The sequence below is a fragment of the Mchenga conophoros genome, linkage group LG3, assembly GCF_057382185.1.
Source record: "Mchenga conophoros isolate Kocher_MC1m ecotype Shallow Benthic linkage group LG3, M_conophoros_male_GT1.1, whole genome shotgun sequence".
Classification (NCBI taxonomy): Eukaryota; Metazoa; Chordata; class Actinopteri; order Cichliformes; family Cichlidae; genus Mchenga; species Mchenga conophoros.
In genome coordinates, this window is record NC_140528.1 from 41,881,800 (window position 1) to 41,897,071 (window position 15,272).

At 36.9% G+C, this 15,272-nt stretch overlaps 2 protein-coding genes across 3 annotated transcripts; one reads left to right on the forward strand and one right to left on the reverse strand.

Moving 5' to 3' along the window:
- LOC146578728 (sialoadhesin-like) lies at nucleotides 1-9,969 on the forward strand. 2 transcript variants are annotated; one of them, XM_085268837.1, is made up of 13 exons: nucleotides 1-48; nucleotides 899-969; nucleotides 1,327-1,402; nucleotides 2,441-2,548; nucleotides 2,687-2,719; nucleotides 3,476-3,757; nucleotides 4,106-4,372; nucleotides 5,125-5,430; nucleotides 5,525-5,785; nucleotides 6,286-6,534; nucleotides 6,738-6,800; nucleotides 7,756-7,807; nucleotides 7,968-9,969. In XM_085268837.1, the coding sequence occupies exons 3-13, from the start codon at nucleotides 1,342-1,344 to the stop codon at nucleotides 8,014-8,016; spliced, it is 1,731 nt and encodes a 576-aa protein (XP_085124963.1). In that variant the 5' UTR covers nucleotides 1-48; nucleotides 899-969; nucleotides 1,327-1,341; the 3' UTR covers nucleotides 8,017-9,969. The 2 variants fall into 2 exon arrangements, with proteins under 2 accessions (XP_085124963.1, XP_085124964.1); XM_085268838.1 differs by lacking the exon at nucleotides 2,441-2,548.
- A 3,519-nt stretch (nucleotides 9,970-13,488) lies between these two features.
- On the reverse strand, nucleotides 13,489-14,932 carry LOC146578729 (butyrophilin subfamily 2 member A2-like). The gene has a single exon (XM_085267837.1). The coding sequence runs from the start codon at nucleotides 14,930-14,932 to the stop codon at nucleotides 14,324-14,326; it is 609 nt and encodes a 202-aa protein (XP_085123963.1). The 3' UTR covers nucleotides 13,489-14,323.
- Between the last annotated feature and the right edge of the window lie 340 nt (nucleotides 14,933-15,272).

Here is a 15,272-nt window from a genome sequence, read left to right on the forward strand (position 1 = left end):
AGCTGTACCAGGATCGCCTTCTGAACAGCAGCCTTCATCAGAGCCAAGGTAAGATGAGCCGCAATCTACTCCTCAGCACGCCGGCACCTGTACTTTATTTATTCTAATTCAGTTTTAACATGAATCTCATTTCAATATTGTCTTTTAATTTGACACTTTTATATGTGAAATATGTGAAAAGCGTTATTTAAATAAACTTTACCTACTTACTTACATCCACATTGCAAAGTTCTACTTGAAACACATCAGGACTGTAAACAAGCTGCACAAGCAAAACAATAAAAACACAGAGATCCAAAGGCAGCTCTGTGGTGTCATCTGGAGAAATAACAGGAAGTGACTTTTTAAAAACACTTTTAAATAATGAAAATACTTTACTGAACTCCATCCCTCTGTGTAAAAGTATATTTTAATGATTGCCTGAAATTAATCTGTGACTTTTAACAGAGTCAGTAAAGGTATATGTAGATCTTACAAGAACATACAGCCAGTTTAGCATTTTAGTTCAAACACCAGTAGAGCAGATAATAATGGTTCTTTTATGCATTGTTGCCGTAATGTTAACGTAGTTAACCATGTGATGATAATGATGTAAAGTCAGGTGAATGTAAAATATAATGTTATTAAATGTACAACCTTCAAATGCAACTTATTCAAAATGTTATTTTGTAATGTTCCTGCAAAAGGAGCCTCGGGCTGCTTACATCTTTATGTTAGTTTTACTTAATTATAAGCAAATTATAATTTTTCATAATTGCTTAATCCCAGTTTTGTTTGTAAGGAAGGATGGCATTAAAAATTATTGTTTGCTCTGCAAAGACTGAAACTCCAGGAGATTTGCACTAAGTGACCCATTTAAAAAATGCAACTTTTTTTTTATCCATGTTGTTTTAGGCAGAATCAAGAAGTGACTTCTTTACCCACAACATAAGTGTGTTTATCACAGACACACAGCTGGTTATATTTGAGGTAAACTCCAAACTCTACACCCCAGAAATGAAACATGCCTGGTATTTATTGAAAAAAATCTAGTGACTGTGTGACAGACTATTTATAGTAAATATGCTGGGCGAGGAACACTTTAAACTTTTGGATTTGATTATTAAATAAAAACAAAAATAGCAAACTGAGTTCTCTTCCAGTCTAGAGAAATGTGTGAAATATAAGTGTGAGGAATCAGATTTTAGAGATGAATTACAATCATTACACTTTCTTTGTTCAAACACTGAGTCTGTTCGCATGTTATGATTTTTTTTAATAATGTGCACTGTTCAGAATGTGTCTTTAACTTTCTGTTTAGTGGTTTCGATCTTTGTTGTCTTATAGTTCCCTATCCGCTAGATGGCTCCCTACAAGATGCTCCACCCCCTGCTCTTCCTGTCTGCTCTCATTACACTTTCAGGTAAACACATGCACCAGTCGTTTTGAATGTGTCCTTACAGAGAAAAGAGGAAAAGCGAATCAGGAGGGTTGGATTATGATTTAACTTTCCATTGAGTTACATGACTTTGTCTATATCCTTGTTTACTTTTTTTTCCAGAGTTATTCAGTCTCATTTTTTCTTAATAATCTACTCTCAGTATCTCATGATGACAAACTGTAATCAAAATGAAATAAATGAATTGATCATTGCTATAAGATGCTTCCAAAGCTTGACTGGAGTACACCTGTGGACCAAAACTGATTAGACATGATGTGGAAAAGCATACACCTCTTTATAGAAGGCTTCACACCTGATTATCCACATCAGAGCAAAAATAAGGCCATAAAGTCAAAGGAACTCTATGCAGAGGTCAGAGATGAGGTTTTACAATGCAAAGCTCTGTGCAAGGCTGCAGAAAATGTTCTGCTCTACTGACGGTTCCCAAGAGTGTAGTGAGCTCCATAATTTTCAAATGGAAGAGGTTCAGCACAAATAGGACCCTTGTGAGAACTATTCAGCTGCCCAAACTGAGCAGTTGACATAGACTGGCTTTAGTGAGAACGCTGACCAAGAACCCGATGACCACTCTGAAATCCAAAGATGCTGTGTGGAGAGGGGAACAAGAACCCACTGTGACTACAGCCCTCCAGCTGTTCTTCAAACAAGAAAAAAGCTTTTGTAAAACAAGAGTAATTTTTTTTTCTTTATTTTCATAAAATTTTTGAATATATTTTGATTCACATATTTTAGGGTTATGTTTAGCAAAACCAGATTTTTGTTATTAAAATACTGCTGTTCCAGTAACACAGTTATGTCAAAGGTGTATTTATGTTAATGAGGTGGGATTTAATAAATGGCCTCATTGTCCCTTTAAAGTCCTTATAAACTGTTTATTTTGACCTTGTGAACCACATATTTGCCCAAATTCAAAATGTCCAGTTGGTGTGTTTTAGATTTTATTGACTTCCACACACAGTGTAAGAGGTCTGAAGTGACTTTTTTCCCCATACTTTTTAGAACAGCGCAGCCATACGTTCAGGAGTCCAGGACCTGTGGAAAGACTACTCCATCTAGACCAACGATTAGCAGGGTTTGAGAAAAGGGCAAAGCATACCACCCATACCAGTATGTGTGTGCGTATGTATGTACGTGTATGTGTGTGTGTGTAGCAGGCAATCTTTTGTAAAGTTTCCTTTTTTCCATCGTTTAATGATTTTGATAGTCTGCTAATTTGATAATGTCCTGATTTAATCTTTGCTACAGAGCTTGCAGCACTTTTCTCTGACGATGCTCAAGGTAAGAAGTTGTTTTCTTTCTCTTTTATAATATATAAACTATCTGCACTCTAAGTTACAATTAAAGTTACATTTTCTCTGTATTTATATTGTACATATGTAACAGTTAACTCTATGTACCTTCACTGTAAGATGAGTTGCTTGTCTCAAATTGCGGTTGCATGAAGAGTATTTTTAACACTGGCTAAAGTGTCCTATTATCACAAAGACACCAAAAGCCGCTGGAAAGACCTCTTCCTGTCAGATAAAAACTACTATTGGGCAGAGGAAATATGAAAAGAAAGAAAAAGATGAAAGAAACCTAGTACAAAATAAAGACTTTAAATTTAAGTTGTCTTAAAAAAGGTAAGACAACAACACATGCATAAATAGTGACCCAGCTAGCTGTCTTGCATTTATTCTTATGTTATAAAGACCAAAGTTTTTTTTTGTTTTGTTTTTTATCTCCTAAATGGATATTTTAATGTAAACAGTTCATATTCAGTTTATTGAGGTCTTAGACTCATGATAAAACAGCCACTGTTATATGTGGTGCTAGGCAAAGCTAACAAACTCAGAGTTATACATACATACCCCTAGCATCCGAATTTGGACAATTTCAATTCAAGTTATTATTTTAGCAGAATAAGTTGAACATTGTGTTTTATGCTGCTTTTTCACACTGTTTTGTTTTTGTGGTGAAAATAAAATAACTGAAACAACAGCTTTTAAAACAAATCTCTCTCTCTTTGCTTTTCTCTAAATACTACTGGAAAAGTTAAGTACCCTTTTGACACACCCACTGCCACACTGAGACCAACGAGGTATGAGATACCACTAGGGGGCAACGTGACACTGAGCTGCTTTGTGGACGGCTCTGACAACTGGACCATTTTGTGGTACAGAGCTGCCACATATGGCTCTAAAGACGAGCCTATGACAGAATATGAAGGGAAGAAAGCTATTAATGTGTCACAAGGAGGTATCTACCACTGCAGAGGAAGAAGCGATTCAGGTAGCATCACACACCAAAGTAATGCTGCCATCATTGAAGATACTCGTAAGTTCTCCTATTTATCTCTTAGTTATGGAAGTTAAAGTTATGAGATTATGTGATCTGTCCTTTTTTTTGTCTTCCTCTCAGCCAGACAGATAGAGAGACTTTGTGTGTGTGTTTGTATATATATATGTGTGTGTATATATATATATATATATATATATATATATATATATATATATATATATATATATATATATATATATATATATATATCAGGGTATTTACATCACAATATAAAGAGCCTTGAGGCAATTGTTGGCATCATTTGGTGCTATGTAAATAAATTTAATTGGATTGAATTAGATGATGCTTCTGTGTTTCTTTTAATTTCATATTTTATGTGAACAGTTCCTATTACGGCCATTTTGACCCTGAAGCCCAACTGGACTAAGATATACATGGGTGAAACATTCACTGTCAGATGTGACATCCAGGGAGGTGAAGGAACTTACTGGAGCTATGATTGGAGACCAAAAAGGTTTACCACATATTATACAACCAATGAAAGAACATTCTACAATGTTGGTTGGGATGACAATGGAGATTATCAATGCAGAGGCAAAACGGATCTTTCCTTCACACAGTGGAGTAATGTCATTCCAGTAACTGTATCATGTAAGTTGGGCATCTTTCATCCATATAAACTGCTTCATTCAAATTAGTAAAAAAACAAAAAAAACCAAAAAAAAAGACATACGATAACTTGTCTGTGCAGATTCTCATTCATCCAGGCCATGGTAACCTAAGGAGCTTGGAAAGAAAAGCAACTCGTCACTTGACTGATTAATTAAATAATGACCCAGTATTTTGAGTTTGTTCTGAACATGTGATTCTTTGCCTTGGAGTTAAGAAATTATTTATGTTCTAGTTCTAGAATGTGTGTTTTTTTTCTGAATTTGGTAGCTATAGCACTGGATTTCTTGTTTTATGTTGGCTCCCTTTTTCATGCCTAGTCTGTCCTTGTCTGATCTCCATGTTCTGTCTTCAGCATCTTTGTGCATATTTCCCTTTTTTTACTCCCTCTCACTCTGTCACATCTAAATGTCGTGTTTTTCCAGTTGTATCTCAGTGTCTGTTATTGTGTTCTCCAGTGTGTTACTTTATGTGTGCCACACACAGCGTATTGTGACATGGTGTGGTTCAAATGACAACAATAAAATTAGTATTATGTATGACAGTGGTACAGTTTGTAATTCCACTGTCAAGATTTGGTGATATTTATTTACATGTTTTCATCCAGTTATTTAAATGTTTTTGCTCAAAAGGGCAGAGTGAACCTGGCCTGATTTGTGGACCCATCATATAGCAATTTTATTTAAAAAAATACATAAATAAAAAAGCCTAATCTAAAAATCTTGTTTCAACAGTTAAACTGCATCCTGTCCTCACTCTGTCTCCCTCATGGCTCAGTCCTGGAGCCTCAGTAACTCTGAACTGTGAGGTTGAATATCCTTCTGAAGGATGGAGCTTCTCCTGGTATAAAGCTGTTCCTTATTATAAAATAACAGAGGAGCCCTACACGTATGAGCTGCTACCTGATGGCAGCAAGACTGCTCAGAGTTTGTACATCATTACTGGGCAGACAAGCACAGCAGCATATGTGTGCAGAGCGGAAAGAGGAAGCAACTACTACTACACCTACTACAGCGATCCAAAGTTTGTCTGGTCTGCTGGTCAGTTTCTTTCTGTCTCTCAATACTTGTAATGATGCTTAGTTTTTATGTGTTCTTCCTGTGCTTTCACTTATTGATCCATGTTGTTTTTCAGATGCTTCATCAGCAGCGTCTCTCACAGTCGGCCCTGTAGTGCAAAATTTTGGCTCTGACTTTGTCAAACTGACTTGTAAGGGAAACTCTTCTTCATGGAGAGTGAGGAAGTTCCCAGAGAATGGCCGGCCATATTGTAGCAACTTTTGGCTGTCAGGAGAATCTGTATGCACAATCGACACAACATATTCAGATGACGGAGTGTACTGGTGTGAGTCTATGTTAAAAGAGTTCAGCAATGCAGTCAACATCACTTTACAGGGTTTGTAGAATGGTTTTTTTCCCCTTTTGTGTTATAACGTTTCATGAATATTTCTATCACTATGTATGTTAAGCAATTCTTTCATGGAAAAAGAGGCAGAAATGTAAAGATTATTTTATTTTTGGAATCTCAACTCAGCAGCATAATACTCTTCGTTATTAGTTTTATTTCATTCCATGTTTTATAAATTAATTTACCAACATTTTTCAAGAACATATATATATATATATGATTATGATGTAATTGTACTCCCCATTCAGCTGAGGCTGAATAGCATCTCGCTGAGACACACTTGACAGTTGAAAGGGCTCTATGAGCTAAAAGAAAGGACGATTTTGTTGTTTTTTTTATAAGTCACATATCAGATCTTTAGCTATGAGCTATAACACATTTGATCAATCAGTAATTATTATTGCACATGTTTTTTTTCCTCTTTTTCATTTTCTAAAATCCAGCACCAGCTGATCCATTTGAAATAATATTTTCTGTATGTTTTGCAGACTTTTATTCTGGTCCTCTCATGGTGGTCCCTGTTGATCCTGTGAATGAGGGAACTTTTGTTAGTCTTAGTTGCAACTTGAGAAGAAAAAAAATCTTTCCCAATGTGGCTTTTTATCACAATGACAAACTTGTCCAAAATGATTCCCGAGAGGAGCTGAACTTCTTGGCAGTGTCAAAGTCTGATGAAGGTTTCTACAAGTGTCAGTACTCAGGAAAAGAGTCACCATCGCGTTACATGACGGTTAAATGTGAGTAGCATTTGAAAATGTGACTTTTTTTTAAATAATCGTAATCTTTGAGAAGGAACTCACTTGTCATTTGTTGTATTAGCACATATATGAGCATCGAAATAATCTTGTTCTTTTTTGGGAGAATGGTTTTAAAATTGTATTTTGAAAAATGTCTCATATAGTGTCACTTAATACTGTTTAAATGTTTGTTATCACACTAGCTACTGTACCACCTGAAATCTTCAGCCAGAATGAAAGTAGTGAAAACAGCCCCCTTCATCCTGGTCAGTACTTAAATTTGTTATTATTAAATTTTTAATTTTGATTGAGGCTGCGTTACAAGTCAAATTTTTATGTGACATGATATGGTGTCAAGAGAGCAACTGTGGTTCTGCTGGAGGAAGTCAGAAGTGACAGAGAAGTTTGTGAGGGTGGAGCAGGACATGTTTGACAATGTGTTAGGGGTGATTTGTGATATTAAGATTTTCATTGGGAGTGACCAGGATAGACAAGAGTAGAAATGAGTACATCAGAGGGGCAGCTCAGGTTGACAAGATTGAAGGTGAGACTGAGATGGTTTGGATATGTGCAGAGGACAGTGGGCATAGTGGACAAAGGAAGTTGAAGATGGAGCTGCCCTAGAGGAGGTAAAGCAGACAACCATAGAAGAAGATTAGTGTGTGTATAGCTTTAAAAAAAAAATCATATGACTGAGCCAAATTGACTGCAATTTCCAAATCACCAAGAGGAGAGGTGCTAGCTTTTTATCCTCCATTAAACAATGCAAGTAGACAGAAAACATGATTTTCTCCAGTCTGGTATCATCTGGGATCCCAGTAGCCTGAAATGTTTTGGGGGGTTTTTGTTTTGTTTTTTACAATTCAGCACATATCGAGTAACACGCCAACACAGTATCGACACAGTAAGGGGGATAAGGTGCATAAGGTGTCATCTATCCATAACTAGTCGAGTATGTAGAGGGTTGGTGTGACTGTGGAGAATGACAGGAAGGCTGAGATGGAGTCAGATAATGTGTTGTGGTGACCATGTGATAATGTGTTGGCAGCCGGCAGCCAAATGAAGAATATTTTAATTTAAAAAGACTCACAGTATGAAAATATTTTGAATTATGAAAAATTGCATAGTTCTGGATTTATTTATACCATAAAAGTTGTTGTTGTTGTTTATTCAGTCTAATGACTTTAAAATAATTGTTGCTGGATTTATTTATTTTTTTAGGTAGTGCCGCTGTCTATGAATCAGCAAACAAAAATGGAAGACACTGGAAATGGTACAGTACAGACACACACAATATATATATATATATATATATATATATATATATATATATATATATATATATATATAAGTATTTTTGATTAAAGGATTTCAGGTTTTGGCTCATCATGGCATCATAAAACTTTCTATGTCTTTATGTGGATGTTTTACAGGTTAGTGAGGAGAGCCGTAGCTGCGAAGCAAAAAAGAATCCTTTTGTGAACCCACTGTTGCTCCTCTGCTACACAAATATCAGTAACGCTTCAGATTTTCCACAGTTAGTTTGTTTGAAGATAGCACATTAAATACAGACCTCATACTCTATACACTATTATCTACAAATATGGCACAAAAAAGGAATTCCAGCTCTAGACTTGCAGATCATGTCTTTATTGGGTCCGTCGGTCAAAGACTAATTCTGTACATCTATACACAACCAAGCCCAACCGTGACCCAACTTGAAGGTCAATATGATGTTCAACATTTGGATTTTAACTGAGTAATCTTTTGGATGTTATGGATGTCTATTACAGGTGCAGGGAATTTACATGATTAATAAATGTATTTTTATTAATTTACAAATATAAACATTAATGTGGTGTTATCAACATGATGCATATGAATGTGGGTTATGTATAAACAAACATGATTAATTACGTGTTAGCCTATATATTTAATAATTACATGTGGGTAATTGTTTTGGTTATTTAACATTTTCTTGCTTTTCTTTGACTGGTTTGTTTATGTTAATTAATCAAGTTATTTGTTTGTAACCAGGTTGAAATTGTCATTTATTAAAATGTGTTGAAAAGACGTCCACAACCACTACATTTGAACAATAATAGCTCGTAAACGTAAAGATCCTAGCAATAACAACACTAGATGTTCAGCAGATGTCGAAAAAAAGACATTGCCTGGTGTTACAAAACAACCCTTCCAATGGACCAAAATTGGACCTCCAAAAATGACTTATAAAAGATGTCATTCAGACATCACTCAGTGTGATGGCCCATGAAGTAAGAAAAAACTGAAATAGATGATCTTAAGTGACTTCAGCTTTTTAACTCCACATAATCTCTGAATAGATTGTGAAAAATTATATTACACAATCTGAATGAAAAATCACCTGTAGATGTTATAACAATCTTGGGAACTATAGGCCGATCTCTAAGCTTCTATTCCTGTCCAAAATACTGGAGAGGATCGTTCTTTCACAACTCCGGCCGTATTTGGATGTGAATGCCATTTATGATCAATTTCAGTCTGCTTACAAACCCTGCTATAGTACTAAAACGGCCTTGCTCAGAGTCCTCAATGATCTCCTTCTGAATACTGACTCTGGACGCTCTTCATTCTTGGTCCTACTAGATCTATCCTCGGCCTTTGATATGGTAGATCATAACATCCTATTAGTGAGGCTTGAACACACAGTTGGCATTGGAGGTGCCGCCCTAGATTAGTTTAAGTCATACCTTTCTAATAGGTCCTTCTCGATCAATTTTTGCCCTTATTTCTCCTCTGCTGCACCTAACCCTAACCCTGCAGCGTGCCTCAAGGATCTGTCCTTGGCCCCCTGCTCTTCTCACTGTACATGCTCCCCTTAGGCGCAATCTTTGAGAAGTATAACATTGCACATCATTGTTATGCCGACGACACACAGATGTATTTCAAATTAAGTGATTAAGGTTTGAGAAAAGGGCAAAGCATACAACCCATACCAGTATGTGTGTGTGTGTGTGTGTGTGTGTGTGTGTGTGTGTGTGTATAGCAATCTTTTTTTTTAATTTTCTTTTTTTCCATCGTTTAATGATTTTGATTGTCTGCTAATGTGATAATGTCTTGATTTAACAATTGTTATAGAGCTTGCAGCACTTTTCTCTGACAATGCTCAAAGTAAGATATATATATATCTTACCTTGAGCATTGTCATAGATATATACATATCTATTTATACATATGTAACAATTAATCTCTGTACCTGCACTGTAAGATGAGTTGCTTGTCTCAAATTGTGGCTGCATGACGATATTTCTAACACTGTCTAAAGTGTGCTATCATGACAATGACACCAAAAGCCTCTGGAAAGACCTCTTCCTGTCAGATAAAAACTAATATTGGGTGCAGAGTAAATATGAGAACAAATAAAAAGAAGAAAAAAACCTATTACAAAATAAAGACTATAAATTTAAGTTGCTTACATAATTTTTTATGCAGTTTTTACAGTTTGTCTGTGACCCAGCTAGCTGTCTTGCATTTATTCTCACGTTATGAAGACCAAAGATTATTTTTTATCTCCTAAATAGATATTTTCATGTAAACAGTTCATATTCAGTTTATTGAGGTCCTAGACTCAGCTGGACTCACGATAAAACAGCAGCTGTTATATGTGGTATTAGGCAAAGCTAACAAACTCAGAGTTATACATACATACATCTAACATCCGAATTTGGACAATTTCAATTCAAGTTATTATTTTAGCAGAATAAGTTGAACATTGTGTTTTATGCTGCTTTTTCACACTGTTTTGTTTTTGTGGTGAAAATAAAATAACTGAAACAACAGCTTTTAAAATAAATCTCTCTCTTTCTGCTTTTCTCTAAATACTACTGGAAAAGCGAAGTACCCTTTTGACACACCCACTGCCACACTGAGACCAATGAGGTATGAGATACCACTAGGGGGCAACGTGACACTGAGCTGCTTTGTGGACGGCTCTGACAACTGGACCATTTTGTGGTACAGAGCTGCCACATATGGCTCTAAAGATGAGCCTATGACAGAATATGAAGGGAAGAAAGCTATTAATGTGTCACAAGGAGGTATCTACCACTGCAGAGGAAGAAGCGATTCAGGTAGCATCACACACCAAAGTAATGCTGCCATCATTGAAGACACTCGTAAGTTCTCCTATTTATCTCTTAGTTATGGAAGTTAAAGTTATGTGATCTGTCCTTTTTTTCCCTTTCTCTCAGTAATATTGCATTAGCAAAGTATGGCATGAATAAGAGGATGTTTATACAGCCACAAACAGATAGAGAGAGTGTGCTGTTTACATCTTTTACTGGTTTTACGTAGTTCTTTTGTAATTTGAAAGATATACATTTAAGTAGTTTACATGACCCTTTTTTAACTGTGTCTGTAAATATATGTTACTGCTCAGAATTCCAAACAATTCATATCTGTGAATCAGCTGGCTGTTTTAACATTGTTACTATTACCTTACAAATAGCAGATTTCTTATACTTTAAACCCTAAGTTTCTTTTCAGTACTGTAGCCAGGCTGACAAAACATGAGAAGTTTGTTGACCAAGCATAACTTTAACATTAACTAGTAATGACTTTATGAATGTCTTCACAAACAGAATTGTAACCATTAGATTATTTTATATAACCACCTAAAAGACATCACTATCTACAGCTGCCATTGATATTTATTTTAAATCTTTCCCCCCAAATTATCTATCAAGTTAACTTTAATAATTCCTTCAAAACATCAATGTGTATCTGAGACTCCATTCCTACAACACTGTTTAAAAAAGTCAAACCATTGCTTAATACTCCAGTCTTAAATATTACCAACCCATCTATCAAATTGGGCTACATATCACTGGCCTTCAAGCTGGAAGAAATTAAACCACCAGTTAAAAAACCATCACTTGGCCCAGCTTGCTTAGCTAATTATAATTATAAAAACGATCTGTCAACGCAAGGGCGTAGATTTGGTTTTGGCATTGGGGACGGGTGTTTCAGCCACCGAACTCTGCCCTGTTTCTTTTTTTTTCCTTTTTGTCTTTGCTTCTTGATAAAAAAGGAGAAATATACTTGCCTACATATGCTATTCTACCTGCTATTAAACCATTTAAAATTACAATTCATAGTTTTATATGTGAATTATATAATGTTAAATTACTATTAAACAAATGACTAAGTATTTTAGACTTTAGTTTACTTCAGCCATATTCCATATAAATCAGGTATCATACAAAAATAAAAACAGCTTCAAATACAGTCAAGACAATAGAAGAATATGACTTTAAGGACTTAAATGTGGGATGGAGCGATTTCGCAGGTCTTTCCTCCCCACTGCTGTCAGACTCCACAACAAAGATTTTTGCAGCTGATCACACACAAACCCACACATGTGCAATAAGACTAAGTGCAATACTCTTTTCTGAGTATTTTTGTAAGTTGTATTTTTACTCAGTTGTATATAACATTTGTATTCTATTTTTATCCTAATGTATATTTTATTCTACTATTTTATTCTATTCTATTCTGTACAGTTGTGTACAGTATATTATTCTTATTGTATTCAAATTTTTGCTATATAACTTTGCACTGTCCACTTTCTGCTGTAACAAAACAAATTTCCCACGTGTGGGACTAATAAAGGTTATCTTATCTTATCTTAACAAGATTACTTCAGTTATAGTATACCAACTTCTCTTATGCATTAGCACTAAGGGAACACTAAATGAACTGGTGGTTTTTGTCCATAAAACTACTCATCTAAGATGACCACAAAATTATTATTATGTGCTTGATATGCCTGACCTTTGGCCCTGGATTTCCCCCTCTGACTGCACTAGGACATAGGCTGGGCGAGTCCTCTCACCCACCTCAGCTCCAGAACCCTGCATTATCTACTGCGTGAGATTCATCGGATCAGGGATCAAGACGTTGTTTGTCAGAGAGCTGAAATCAGCTTCCTGTGAAGGAGTTTGGTGGGCCTACCGATCAAAAGCACACAAAGTCTCTTCTGGGTCAAATTTGTTTTGTAGCTATTGAGATCAGCTTTAGATGAACCAGTGTGGCTCAAATAAAAGAAGATGGGGGTTTGAGGGAGTGTTGAAACTATACATGCCATGTCTGTGTGTGGTGACAGAAGTCAAGGAGACCTGGATTCAGCTTTGAAAACATATTCTGAGACATGTTTGTCAGATGGATGGAAAGATCATCGTCACGTGGTTCTCAGTGACTGATCGTGACTCATGCTTTCGGGTGGATTGAGCCATCTGGGATGTTCCTGTGAGTCAGTAACAGAGAAAAACAGGAGTGGGCCTCTCAGTGTGTCCACAGGCACACTGCATTACACTGAGTGATAAATTCACCTACTCTGTGAACATAAAGCAGAAACAAGAAGAAACTTCTATCCTGTCACAGAGGAAGCTCTCTGTCAAACCTTATTCCTGCTTCAGACTGTGGTGGCAGAGCTGTAGCAGCTACACTCTTCGATCAGAGCTTCATGTTGTCTCTGATTACAGTAACAGGTCCAACGTGAGAGACTGGGTGGGTTTTCCTTTTTAATATATATTACCAACCCCCAAGAACATCCCAAATCTCTCAATCCACCTGAAAGCATGAGTCATGATTAGTGGGTACCTGTGCCTGCGTGACGATCCACTACAGTCGGTGGAGTACAGTGGTTTTGAAAAGTATTCCCCATTTCCAGAGTTCTTTTAAAAAAAAAATTTTTTTTATACATTTACATTGTTCGGAACATCAGATAAACGTAATTATTAGACAAAGATATCTCAAGGAGCACTTGGTTTAAATGCGGTTTTTCTGTACAATCAGAAAACAATTTTCAAATTGACTCCTACAGAATCGACCCCAAGCATGAAGGGTGCTAACAAAGACAACAAAAAATAACACATGAAGCAGAAGCAAACCAGTCAAGTGATGATTGTCACATTTATTCTCTTTATTCTTTTACATTTTGAATGAAAAACATGAATAAAATCCTAAACAAGTAATGAAACAGTCTCATCAAAGCTTCAAGCTGCATTCATCAGCAAATGTGCATCATAAGTGTCTCAACCATTCATATTTGATTTAAAAACACAACTTTTACATCACGATGTGAAAGTATTCCTAAAGGAGTTGCTGCAGTTTGTCTAATACTTTAGTTACATTTGACTTTATTGTGAAGGAAAATTTGATAATCCACAAATAATCATTTACAACAATATATTCTGCTTTAAATCTTTACAACTCACAACAGAGAACACAATAAAACTAATAACTGCTGCACACTGACACGTTCGTGTAATTTCCTGGGTTATCTGACAGTTATTGAATCCTTTAAAATGGAAAATAACAAAGTGGTACAAATAAATAATAATCTGAAACCGAGAAACTGATGTTTTACACATTAGTGTAGAAACATCGGGATTATCAGCCTGCAAAGACAAATAATCAGCTGGACTGAGTCAGAGAAGAGACCTGCTGATGTTTCCAACATGAAGCTTGTGTTGGACAGAACAGTTCATTCTCACTGAGGCTGGGTTCAGTAACAGCTGCTTAAAGTTTGGCTCAGCTGAGTACTTTCTGCTCCTATTGGTCAGTCTCATAGACAATAGGGGAAAAATATTTACAGTAAATGTACTCGTCAGCCCGCGGGATGATGAAGTCCTTCCTGTAGTGTCAGAGTGAAATCAGTGGTCTGTGTGGAGTGTTGCTGAATGCTGTCTGTCTCTGCTCAGCAGCAGGAGACTCAAAGTTCATCTGCAAAACGCTCTGAGACATTTCAGACAGTCTGCAGTTCAGCAGGAGGACGCTCTGAATCCTGACTCTGTCCATGTGTTCTGTAGGTCAGAAAAGCAACAACAGCAACAACAACAAGCACAACACAAAGTGACGCGCTCGCTATCAGTCCAGCACGTCCTCTTCTGACTCCGTCCCCTCTCAGTCCTCCTGGTTGATCTTCTAGCAGAAACAGGTGTGAGGTGCAGATAGATTCCCACGAGCGTGTTTCTTCCATGAAGACGCGACACTCGTACGTTCCAGCATCCGCAGTCGTCACATTCTCCAGAATCAAAGACACGTCTCCATCCTTCATGTGTCTGTCCTGCAGAGCCACCCGCTTCTTAAAAGATGGATGCTGCTTGGTGGTATCAAAGTGCTCGTCCCGGTACAAGAGCACATATTCTTCTCCCAGATCAGCTCTGCTCCAGTTCACAACTATGAACTTGTTGTTTGGAGCTCGACATGTCAGAGTGACGTTGTTTCCAGACTCAGCTGGGACTTTTTTGTCACGTGTGTGTGAAGAACCGCTGAGCTCGCCTTCAGCAGTGCAAGCCAGGACGCATGCGCAGAGCATGCCCCCGAACAGTGACGTAATTCGGAGTGTAGCCATTCTAGCGGAGAGCAAAGAGGTGTCTCATACATGCTGCTCACACATGCAACATTAATAAACGGAAATTTCTCGGGACCGCTCAGCTTCGGGAATAGCGGCTTGTCTGTTTTGCCTCACACGAAGCTGAAAACACTTCAGCAGCCTGTCTCTCAGCTTCGGTGTGGACACATCGGCTCTTATGTGCCCAAGTTTTTCTTCAGCCTCTGACGGTAAGTTGAAACCTCTTTACCCACTGAGAGGCTGTGTTTAAGGGCTTCAGCAGACTTGTTTAGGTATTGTTCTCTAGTCCTGCTGAACCCTTAAACACAATTCTTTTCAGATGGGTTCCACTTCGACTTTT

Bases quoted from the DNA above. Each gene is read 5' to 3' on its own strand.
- LOC146578729 (XM_085267837.1), bottom strand. From the start codon at position 14,932: ATGGCTACACTCCGAATTACGTCACTGTTCGGGGGCATGCTCTGCGCA.
- LOC146578728 (XM_085268837.1), top strand. From the start codon at position 1,342: ATGGCTCCCTACAAGATGCTCCACCCCCTGCTCTTCCTGTCTGCTCTC. The intron at 2,549-2,686 runs GTATGTGTGTGC...TCTTTGCTACAG, and splicing joins AAAGCATACCACCCATACCA to AGCTTGCAGCACTTTTCTCT. The intron at 5,431-5,524 runs GTCAGTTTCTTT...GTTGTTTTTCAG, and splicing joins AAAGTTTGTCTGGTCTGCTG to ATGCTTCATCAGCAGCGTCT.